Source organism: Lissotriton helveticus, chromosome 3_1 (assembly GCF_964261635.1).
Source record: "Lissotriton helveticus chromosome 3_1, aLisHel1.1, whole genome shotgun sequence".
Taxonomy (NCBI): domain Eukaryota; kingdom Metazoa; phylum Chordata; class Amphibia; order Caudata; family Salamandridae; genus Lissotriton; species Lissotriton helveticus.
The window spans coordinates 21,626,480-21,638,936 of record NC_136061.1 but is presented as its reverse complement, the minus strand read 5'-3'; the positions used below and the strand labels follow the sequence as shown (position 1 = coordinate 21,638,936).

Below are 12,457 nucleotides of genomic sequence, written 5' to 3'. Positions count from 1 at the left end.
GTGGCATGGTGTATATCAAAGGCTGTGGATCCCCTTTCTGCCCCTCTTTCTGAGGTTCTCTTGTTCCTCCTTTCTGTGGCCCAGCAGGGCTCAGCTCAGGGGATTTTAAAGGGCTACCTCTCAGCCATTTCAGCCTTTCTTAGGCTTCCTGATCAGCCTTCTCTTTTCAAGTCCCCTGTTGTAAATCGCTTTCTTAAGGGCATTACTCATCGGTTTCCTCCTGTTCCCTTCGTAATGCATCAGTGGGACTTGAACTTGGTGTTAACCTATCTTGTGTGTGCTCCCTTTGAGCCGCTACATAACTGTCCTCGCAGACTCTTAACTCTCAAAACTGCTTTTCTGGTGGCCATCACCTCTGCGTACAGGATGTGTGAGCTACAAGCTCTGTCTTCCAAGCCTCCTTTTCTGGCGGTTCATCCGGACAAGATCGTCCTCCGAACCCAACCTTCCTTTCTTCCAAAAGTGGTTGCTTCTTTTCATATTCGCCAAACCATCCCTTTGCCCACCTTCTTTCCGCATCCTTCAAAAGAGGAAGAGAGGCTCCACTGGCTGGATCCAAAACATGTGCTTTTTTTTTACTTGGATCGCACCAAACAATTCCCGGTGGACGACCAGCTCTTTGTTGGTTACGTGGGCACTAAGAAAGGTCGGGCCGTACACAAACAGACCATCTCTAGGTGGGTCGTTCTGTGCATCAAAGCCTGTTACTCTTTGGCTAAGAAGGAGCCTCCAGTGGGGCTCCGTGCCCATTCTACCAGGGCGACGGCAGCTACTACTGCTTTGGGGCAGGGAGTCCCTTACATGATATCTGTCAGGCAGCTACATGGGCATCGCTACACATGTTTACGAGACACTACTGCCTGGACAGCCAAGTCCGGAGAGACGGCTTCTTTGGCCGTTCTGTTTTCCCGGACTTTCTGTTGTGATCTTGGTTCGCAGACCCACCTCCGGGATTGGTGTTGCTGGGGTATCTATTCTAAGGTAAGGAAGCTATAACTAACTGTTTCTTTCAGATTAACCAGTTAGTTACCTTTGGTAACAATATATCTGTAAGAAACATAGGTTAGTTATAGATTACTTACCGCCCCACCCATCCTCCCCATTCTGCAAACTGATTTCTAGGGTTAAGGACATCCTTTAAGGGCCCTAGTTTTGGGCACCAGTGGTCAGTGTCTTGCATGGCTCTGCGTTCCTGGCGCGGAAAGTCATGTACAGAACTGACATCTGCGCGTGAGGGCGGCGTCTAAGTAACTTCTGCAAAGTCATTCCTTTGACCACTACGCCGATGACGGATGCAGAGTCGACCGACACCACCTACCGATGTGCAGGGGTATTGCTGATGAAAAACTTTCCGGATCCAGTCTGACACCTGGGGGATATTCTAAGGTAAGGAATCAATAACTAACCTATGTTTCTTACAGATCTATTGTTACGGAAAGTAAGTAACTTGTGCTTCTCGCTTCCCCCAGTTCCATCTGAGTGTGTTTCTTGTGTTTCTCTTTCCCTCCCTCCTGCCTGTAGATCCTTGGTTCCCAGCTCCCCACACTTGAAGTTCCTTTACTCTCCCCCCATCACTAGATAGTCGAGTTTCCATCTTGTAGTACTTTCACCTCCCTTGTGTTTCCAGATGTTCTTTTCTTCTCCAGCCCCCAGGATCCTCCTCACACTTCCACTCTTGGTTTTGTCTGTCTTCCTTGTATATAGTTGTTGGGGTCTTCCTACTCCCAGTGATGTAGAAAGGGTAAGAAACCAGAATAGCCCCTTGAGGTCCCTCGTAGGTTATACAAATATAACCATACCTGGCAGGAGGCAGGCCTTTACACACTTGGTGCCCTGCACCTGCTGCACAAATGTCAGCTACCCCCTCCGCCTGAGTGATGTGCTTCAGTGATCACCCGGTCCTCCCCCTCTCACCCTATGAACTGCTCTCTCGTGCTGCAGACTCCAGGGACTCCCTGGCCATGGTGCTGTACTTCCCGGGCTTCTCCTGGGCCTGGTGCACTGCACCTGCTGCACTAGGGACAGCCCCCCACTTCCTGCCCTGTGAGTGATGTGCTTCAGTGATCACCTGGTCCTCTCACCCTCTGTACTGTTCTCTCCTAGACGACCTCTCCCCCTTGCTGCCCTGTGTGTGATGTGCTTCAGTGATCACTGGTCCTCTCACCCTCTGTACTGTTCTCTCCTAGACGACCTCTCCCCCTTGCTGCCCTGTGTGTGATGTGCTTCAGTGATCACTGGTCGTCTCACCCTCTGTACTGTTCTCTCCTAGACGACCTCTCCCGCTTGCTGCCCTGTGTGTAATGTGCTTCTGTTCTCCCCTAGGCCGCAGACTCCAGGGACTCGCTGGCGATGGCGCTCTACTCCCAGGGCTTCTCCTGGCTCCTGGGCAGGATTAATGCCAAGATCAAAGGGAAGGAAAACTTCAAGAGCGTGGGGATTCTGGACATCTTCGGCTTCGAGAACTTTCAGGTGAGCGCCGGCTCTTGGATCAACAAGGTGTGCGCAAGAGCAGAAGGTTTGTATCGGGACTGGCCTTTAGGTTGGAGGGCGGGGCATCTGATGCGGAGAGGGGTGTACCTTCTGCCTCATCTGTGTGTACATGGACTGAGTACATGCTCATCTGCTCCCGCGTGGCTGGGTCCTACTAGACGTCATGGAAGACTAGACCAAAATCCCACTAGACGTGGAAGACTAGACCAACGTCCCATCATGCCAACATCCCAGCACCCATCGAGGAGGACACCAACATCCCACAAGACCTCTTGGGGACCAAACCAACATCCGACCAGACGTCATCGAGGATGACACCAACATGCTACCAGACATAATGGAGCACCAGACCAACATCCCACCAGACGTCCTGGAGGACCACACCAACCTCCCCTTGGGACATCATGGAGAACCAGACCAACATCCCACCAGACGTTATTGAGGATGACACCAACATCCCACAAGACATCATGGAAACCAGACCAACTTCCCACCAGATCTCGAAGGACCAGACCAACATCCCATCAGACATCGTGGACGACTTGTCCTGTGTCCCTGCACACATCAAGGAGGACCAGTCCAATGACCCATCAGACGTCATCAAGGGCGACACCAACATCCCGCCAGACGTCGAGGAGGACCAGACCAACATCATCCCACCAGACGTCAAGGAGGACTAGACCAACATCCTACCAGACGTCGAAGAGTATCAGACCAACCTCTCCTTGAGACATCATGGGGGAACCAGACCAACATCCCACTAAACATCAAGGAGGACGAAACCAACATCCCACCAGATGTCGAGGAGGACGAGACCAACATCCCACCAGACGTAGAGTAGGACGAGGCCAACTTCCCATCAGACGTCGTGGACGACTTGTCCGACGTCAGGGAGGACCAGACCAATGGCCCACCAGACGTCATCAAGGGCGACAGCAACATCCCTCTAGACATCTTGGAAAACTAGACCAACATCCCGCCAAACGTCAAGGAGGATGAAACCAACGTCTCACTAGACTTCTGAGAGAACGAGACCACCAGGCATTGACAACCAGCTATCTTACTATCGAAGTTATAGAGTTTTGAAGACCATGGAGGAGAATAAGAACAAAACAGGTTTTTGATTTCACCTGGTTACCCTGCTCTGCGATGGACGCTCCAAAGCTCAAGTTGTGTGTTGTGATCCCGCCCTGAAGGCAATGGCACCGGAGACCCTTGCGCAAGTTTTCACTTTAATATACACGTTCGAAACCCCAAAACTGGGAAACATCAAATGGACTGTGTTCCAGAATCTGAAACCAGCTCCTGGATCTGAGACTGGTAATAGCTGAAAGCCCTTTTCTTCCAGAGTAGGTCACCAAAAACGCTGCCCACATGTCCTAAAGGGTCCTCGAGCTAAGGTGTCCTTCACAGTGAAATGTGCTGCTCTGTCTGCTCAGGGTGGCAAGGCTTCAGGGGCACACCTGACTCCGCCAGGTAGCAGGCATTCAGTCTGTGCTTAACTCTTTCCTAGAGTGACTGATTGATTGATTCATCTCTAATCGCCACCTCTTGTGTTCACGTGGGCTCCAGTACAGCCATACACTTATCTACAGGTGTGCGCATGTTTAGCCATGGTGATACCGTTCTGTAAGTACACAGGCATGTGATGTGCATGTATGGACCCATTGGAGTCAAGCCTCGGATTCAATGTATGCAGTGTAACCTGGCGCACAATGCAGCTTCTGACCAGGACTCTTGGAGCAGGGCTGGGAATCTCCAGCCCTAGTGTGTGTCCATGTGCAATACCTTTTTCTAGAATTTGGTGCTTCCAAAAATCAAAAAAGCAGCCAGGGTGGTCGGAGGCTAGGGGTGGAGGGGAGCAGCTTTATCTTCTGCACTGTAAAACTGTGGAATATGCTACTTAGGCACCTGAAAACCTAAAATAGGTTTACCATTTTTCGGAGATCCCTCAATACATGGCTGTTTATAAACACGTAGTTTCAAGGGCTATCCTAGTACGCCTCCGTGTTCTTTCCGTTTATTGCAGTCTAATGTTTTCTGCATCTCACCAGTGCCAAGACCCCTATGGGCAGTCGGCCACACTATAAAATGTTCTTTCTTTCTTTCTTTCATTCATTCATTCAATAGACTGAACGCAGTGAGTAAATACTCCTGTCTAAGTCCCTATCCTTTTATTGATATTTTTGATACTCGTGAAGTTGACCACGCCAGCATGTTTTGACTGACACAGGTGTTTCGCCTTGCGCCTCTGAGTAGCAGATCTAGTCTTAATTTTCATGTTCAAGCCCTCTATCAAACATATGTGAAGTGTGCCCAGATGGTACCGCCTTCGTTTACTACTGGCGCTGGATACAGTCCTGCTGCTACCTTGTACAGAGTCATCCGGCTTCATACGGCACCCAGGCGCTACCACCCCAAGCTCCTCTTCTTTAATGCAGGTACACCTCTGATGTCTGTGTATGGTAATTGCTCCATTCAATGCTGCTTCACCCACATATTATCAACTAGGATTGCCCTACGTTTATCTAAACTGTAATGGTGACGTGCTTCGTAAAGTTGATACTGTTCACTTGTATTACGATTACAGCATTGGCTTCTCCCTGTGCAGCACCCCAACATCTCATCTTGCCTTCAAAAACCTCAAAATAAATAAAGAAATAGACAAGAAGCCATCTCAATGGTCCTCTGTCCTTATAGGAATGGCGCCACATCCTCCGTTAACATACTGGTCCTTTCTGTATACAGAAATGATACAGCTACCCCATGGATATCTGTGTCCTTTCTGTTTGCAACAATGGCACCGCTACTGCGTCAACATACTGATCCTTTCTGTTTACAGGAATGGCGCCACTCCTCTGTTAACATACTGATCCTTTCTGTTTACAGGAATGGCGCCACTCCTCTGTTAACATACTGATCCTTTCTGTTTACAGGAATGGCGCCACTCCTCTGTTAACATACTGATCCTTTCTGTTTACAGGAATGGCGCCACTCCTCTGTTAACCTACTGATCCTTAGATTACAAGAATGGCCCCACTCCTCCGTTAACATACTGGTCCTTTCTGTATACAGAAATGATACAGCTACCCCATGGATATCTGTGTCCTTTCTGTTTGCAACAATGGCACCGCTACTGCGTCAACATACTGATCCTTTCTGTTTACAGGAATGGCGCCACTCCTCTGTTAACATACTGATCCTTTCTGTTTACAGGAATGGCGCCACTCCTCTGTTAACATACTGATCCTTAGATTACAAGAATGGCCCCACTCCTCCGTTAACATATTGGTCCTTTCTGTTTACAGGAAGGACGCAGCCCCTCTGTTAACATACTGATCCTTTCTGTTTACAAGAATGGCACTGCTCCTCTGTTAACATACTGATCTTTTGTTTACAAGAATGGCACCGCTCCTCTATCAGGAATGTGGGGTGTCCCAAATAAAAGACCCTCATGCACGTGATGGGTATGGTGGTATCTTAAGCGGTATATCTTGGTTTTCCGCTTTTTTTGTCACGAGTGTGCATAATCATCAGGTCGATCAGGTTATGCAGCCTCCACCAGGAGGTTCTTACCCAAGGTTGACACAGTAGTGAGCCAGTGAGGGGGATATTTAAAAAGTCCCGGAAAGCCAGATAAAGACTTTAATAATTCTGGATTCGGGTCTGGTAACCTCTGAATTAGTGCATCTTAGGGACCTGCTATGGGTAGTAGATGTACTCAGAGAGTTGGGGTCATAAATAGTGAGTTAAAAAAGTGGTTTCCGGGTCGGCGAGAGCAGTGCGCACACAGAGGCCGCCAGTGCAAGAAGCAGCAGTCTGCCTGGAGCTCCGCCGCCTGACTGGAGCGCGTTAGTAAAGCGCGCGAGGTACACTGAGACCTCCAAAACAGAGAAACAGGTTTACAATCCCTATTTCTTATCACCATTTTCAAGAGCACTTTATTTATACCTTATCCACTTTATTCACCTAAGGGTCCTGATGAATGCCCGTAAGTCCTAACCAAGGCCATGGAGGCAGAAACATGTCGACCACTTTTTTAACTCACTATTTATGACCCCAACCCTCTGAGTACATCTACTACCCATAGCAGGTCCCTAAGATGCACTAATTCAGAGGTTACCAGACCCGAATCCAGAATTAATAAAGTCTTTATCTGGCTTTCCGGGACTTTTTAAATATCCCCCTCACTGGCTCACTACTGTGTCAACCTTGGGTAAGAACCTCCTGGTGGAGGCTGCATAACCCGATCGACCTGATGATTATGCACACACGTGACAAAAAAAGCGGAAAACCAATATATACCGCTTAAGATACCACCATACCCATCACGTGCATGAGGGTCTTTTATTTGGGACACCCCACATTCCTCCTGCGTACCAAAGGTTGTGCAGGACAAGTGATCCTTCTCCATTTGATTAGCATATCTACTCAGGAAACTGAACGGATCAGTCTTTTCACCTCCCCCTTTTGATCAGAGAACCGCTCCTCTATCAACATACTGTTCCTTTCTGTTTACAAGAATGGTGCCACTCTTCTGTTAACATACTGATCCTTTGTTTACAAGAATGGCACCACTCTTCTGTTAACATACTAATCCTTTGTTTACAAGAATGGTGCACTCCTCTGTTAACATACTGATCCTTTTTGTTTACAAGAATGGTGCCTCTCCTCTGTTAACATACTGATCCTTTGTTTACAAGAATGGCACCACTCTTCTGTTAACATACGAATCCTTTGTTTACAAGAATGGCGCACTCCTATGTTAACATACTGGTCCTTTCTGTTTACAAGAATGGTGCACTCCTCTGTTAACATACTGATCCTTTCTGTTTACCGGAATGGTGCAGCCCCTCTGTTAACATACTGATCCTTTCTGTTTACAAGAATGGCACTGCTCCTCTGTTAACATACTGATCTTTTGTTTACAAGAATGGCACCGCTCCTCTATTAACATACTGTTCCTCTCTGTACACAAGAATGGCGCCACTCCTCTGTTAACATACTGAACCTTCTGGTTTACAAGAATAGCCCCGCCCCTTCGTTAGCATAGTGGCCCTTTTTGTTAACAAGAATGGACCCGCTCCTCTGTTAACATATTGATCTTTTCTGTTTACAAGAAAAGCACCACTCCACCGTAAACATACTGATCTTTTCTGTTTACAAGGATGACGCTGCTCCACCGTATGCAGGAACAATGCTGGTCCCCCACTGACATATGGGTCCTTTTTGTTTACAAGAATGTCCTCACCCTTCTTTAAAATACGGGTCCTTTCTGTTTACAAGAATGGCGCTGCTCCTCATTTAACACACACTCCTGTTTCTCTGTTCCCTTCTAGGTGAATCACTTTGAACAGTTTAACATTAACTATGCGAACGAGAAGCTGCAGGAATACTTCAACAAGCACATCTTCTCCCTGGAGCAGCTGGAGTACAACAGGTGGGAGCCCTTGCTCTGTCATGTGTTCACTAGTATTGCATGTTATGACTTCTATAGTGGTATCAAGACGATGAGGTAGTAGTAACGTCATGTGGTACCCAAACTCAGAAAAGTATCACCTTAAAGGACGAGCATAGCTTTTACCACTGAGAGAAGCTCAGATTTGGACAAACCAAGGGATTGGGAGCGGATGACACTTGTGCCTCACTGCAATGAAAGTCACTGGAAGGGAGTGAGGTGGAGCTTAAATGGTCAACAGAAACCCCTTCATTGGAAGACATTACTGGGTGAGAATGGATGATGTAAGTCACTTCCACAGATTATATTGCTAGGTCATTATTTTTTAAAGAAGACCGGTTTGGAAGATGAGAGTGCAGAGTGGAAGTGACTGTAAGGTGTCTCTTTAAATATGGGAAGGTTGGATGAACGTATGTTTAGGAAAAGAAAGACCTCAGGGAAATCATCAGGACACTATGGCATTTGAAGATGAAAGTGTTAGTTGCCTTTGATGGAAACAATACTATATCCATTGGAGGGTAGTGTTGGATGAGAATGATAAATAGAGCGTCATTTTCCCAGCAGTAATATTGAGACAAGGCGAGATAATTGGTGAGATTGAGAGAAAGGAAATCTTAGGAAGAGATTGACTGAGGATTCTTGATTCAAGATAGGTTTTTTGAAGATGATTATGTTGCATGTAAATGAATGAGAGACTAAATCTATGTTGGAAAAGTGGTTAGTGGAAACGATTGATATATACTTAGGGGTGTATGGAACTCGCAGAATTTGGCTCAGCATAATTTTGCAGAGTTGCATGAAAACTCAGCGAGTTTCCACTGCAGTTTAGCACTGGTAGCATGAGCAGCGCTGACAATCAGCGCAAGTGTCACCATGCATTGCTCAAGAACTTGCCGCCATTTGAGTTGATTTTGCTGCCACTTGAGTATAAAATCTACTTGAACAGCAGCTCTGACCGCGAATGCCTGCGTTAGAAGTGTCACTAGAGGACACCAATTCTTGCACAAGCTCGCCAGCTTGCATTTTCTGGAGCCTCGTGGGAGAAAAATTCGACCACATGACGTTTGGGAGAATTGGCCCAGAACTTTTTGTTAAAGAGTAATGCGGAGTGACCAAACTTTCTCCAGTTACGCGGGAGGAACAAAACATTTCGCCCTTCCCTAGATATAATCTGCTTTCAGACTATGATCATGTAGAGGGGGGGGGGTAACGGGAGGATACAAATTTCAAAGATAATAGTACAGAGATAAACAGTAGAGTCAAGTGTGCATGATGGAAAGGAGGCTCGTCTTTGTGCGATGACGGTGTTGGGTGGTTCCGATAGTGAAGATTATTAGCATTAAGAAGGTTATATGTGGGCCAGAGAGTGAAGCCTCCTCCTCCCCCCATTGAGCTGATCCTGATGACAATAAGCTGCATCTGTCCTCAACTGTCCTTCATGTGTGACCATGACTGGTCATCTAAGCCCTGGCTGTCTCAGGATCAGCACTCATTGTCCTGTGGATTATGGGACGAACTCCAATGAGACCGGTCTTAGCTCCTCTCCTCTTGCTCTGACAAGTCATACAGTATATGTCATATCCTCCCTCAGACATACAAGTAATGTCTAGAAGTGCCTCCATTTTCCCCCCTAAAGTAGCTGCTGGGATATCTAAAGGGATATATCTTGCCTCCTGGAGCAGCTTCATAGACTACAAACCTCAGCAGCCCGTCTACTAGTGAGCCTTCGACAACAGGACCATGCTGGCGTCAAAATCCTACACTGGCTATCAGTTCGCCTTAGGATGATTTTGAAGGGCTTTCATCTGAGCTATCTCCTTTCCTGAAAAAACATTCCCCCGTAAATTCCTGCAAGCCCCCAAATTCTTTCAATTCTTTGTTGCTTTTTGCCCTGTGGAGCATGAAATCCTGTGAGGACTCCACTTTTTTGCTTTGGGCTCTGGGTGATGAAACAAATTATATTTTTCTCTTCAACCCACTTGTGCCTTGAACATATTTAGGGGACTATTAAAGTCCTTTCTATTTCCCAAGTAAATTTTGCTCTGTATTACATCAAACTAGTGCAATCACAAGAGTACACATTCCGAAGAACAATGCGCGGTAAGCAAATGTATTGTAACATAACACATTAGCTGTGTCTAACACATGTCGTTGCTGTCTCCTACAAGAGTCCACCACTCACAGCTGAGGCTTGTACTCACGAGTGCACAAATGACCAGATCTATGTGTTGCATTGAGTAAATGGCCGAAGAAGTCTGGGGTTCAGGGGTGAAAGCCCACACCAGGAGCTCCGACATTTGACCATTGTCCTTCCACCACATGCTGCAGTGAACTCACCTGACTGTTTGACAAAAGCCTCACCTCACGGCAATGCAGAACCCGCCACCCGCGGAGAGCGCTTCACGAATATTCAATGTCTGTCCTCACTAATATGGACTGCAAGAGCTCAAGGAGAAGGCCCAGCTGTAGGGACCAGGCTGATTGTAATGAGGTACACATCCCCCTTGTGGGTTGGCCATCTAGCCAGCTACATGTTTTCCATCTCACCTCGCTGGAGATCATGCTAGCCAGGAGGTTTCACGGTTCGTCTGATCAGAGTGAACCGGGCTCAGGCATGTCTGCTCAGAGAGAGGTACTAATGGTATCCCAGAAGCCATGAGAGGTGGTTCTCCCAGGGGAGGCCCGTGGGGACACACGGATGTTCGAGACCAACAGGAGGGTCCAGTTGCCACTGGTCAGCTGGGCAGCTGCAGGAAAGGCCTCTTGTAGCTTGTTGTATCCCTGCAGCTGAACAGGAGGTTGGCTTCTGACCCTTGGAGTCCACTTCATGTCCTGGATACAAGAGGGAGTACTTCCCGTCCTTCGGCGCTTTCCTCCGGTCCCAGACAGCAGGTTCAATCCTCTTCTCTTGTTCCCCAGGGTCAGGAGTGTTCTGAAGCGGGTGCCTGGAGATGCCACATTGTTGCCTGGCACAAACCAAAACTAGTTGGTGAGAATGACTCCTGGGCACGCCCTAACCAATGGGGTTAAAAGTTTTCAGAACCAACCCTACCCACTGTTGAAATTTTCACCATGAAGATAGTCTTTGACCTCAATGAATGTGGGCTCTGAGGGCTGAGTGTGTGTGTGTGTGTGTTCATGCGAGGAGAAAGGGAGCAGCCAGAAAAATAAAATACCCCCCAATTTGACCCATAAATAGCAATAAATGTGCAAGTAAAGTGAGGAATTCCAACACTTCCAATGAAGTGTCGTGGGAATTGAACCCACGGGGAACATTTGCAGAATATGATGCAAAATGATGACTATTCTAGCATGATTGTGAAGGAACTTGGACAAAACAACACATTTGCCTGCATTGACCTATTTCTCTCATTCATCCTTCTCATCTTCTTTGTTTTTGTGGTTCTTTATTTTTTAAAAAATTTTTTTTATCTGTATTCCATTCTTTCTTTCCATCTTTCTTTCCTTAGGTCTACTCTTTCTCATTCCATCAGAGCGTTCTATCCTTCTTTATATTCGTTTATTCGTATGTTGCTTCCGGCATTCTTTCACAACTTCTTTGCATCTTTGCTTTTTGTGGTTCTTTAGTTTCTTTTTTTGTTTTGTTTTTTAATCCGTATTCCATTCTTTCTTTCCATCTTTCTTTCCTTCTGTCTACTCTTTTCTCATTCCATCAGTGTGGAGGAGTGTGGCTCAATGGTTAGAGCGGCAGACCCTGATGCAGAGCTCTGGCCGGGACCAGGGTTCGATTCCCGCCTCGGCGGGTCTTGGGCTCAATTTCCCCGGACCTGATCATTTTCGCCTCGGTGCCTATTCTAATCATGGGTCCCACTCTGCAACTCTGGGCAATAGCTTGCTTAATCTCCACAACGGCCCCCACAACGCTAAGGATGCCTGGTTTCACCCTGGGGGTGCCCAGGAGTGGACACCTCACAGGGAAAACCAGGAAGGGTTCCTCGGCGGTATGAATAATAGCGCCAGGAAACCGCTTACAAATACCTTGACATTTACATTTACATTAGTGTTCTATCCTTCTTTATATTCGTTTATTCGTATGTTGCTTCCAGCATTCTTTCACAACTTCTTTGCATCTTTTCTTTTAGTTTTCCTTTCATTCATTCTTTCTTTATATTCTTTCTGTCAATCACCCGTCCTGTCGTCTCAAATCTCTTCTTTGTTCTTTCATTATTTTTCTGCTTCCTTTCTTTTTTCTTTTTTACTTAAATTTGTCTTTATTAGTTCTTTTGTATTTCCTTTTCTTCCTTCCACCCTTCAGTCTTTCTTTTCTTCCTTCCTTTTCTTCCTTTACACCTAGTTTCCTTATTTCCTTTGTCCGTCTGTACCCTCTTTCCTTCATTCTTCCTTTTTCCTTCCCTCATCATCTGCATTTCACTTGCTTTACTCTGCGCTTTCTCACTCTATTACCTTCTATCTTTTTTTCTTTGTCATTTTAATAGTTTTTTCCTCTGTCCCCATTTTGGGCTTCTTCTAGGCCTCCTGTTGGTCCCC

At 46.8% G+C, this 12,457-nt stretch overlaps 1 protein-coding gene across 1 annotated transcript in view; it reads left to right on the top strand.

The window, feature by feature from the left end:
- Positions 1-12,457, top strand: part of LOC144822056 (unconventional myosin-X-like) — a 618,454-nt gene that overhangs the window by 195,547 nt on the left and 410,450 nt on the right. Inside the window, exons 11-12 of the mRNA XM_078679130.1 lie at positions 2,323-2,469; positions 7,830-7,930. Of these exons, the coding sequence (XP_078535256.1) occupies positions 2,323-2,469; positions 7,830-7,930 (248 nt within the window). The remainder of the gene's footprint in view (positions 1-2,322; positions 2,470-7,829; positions 7,931-12,457) is intronic.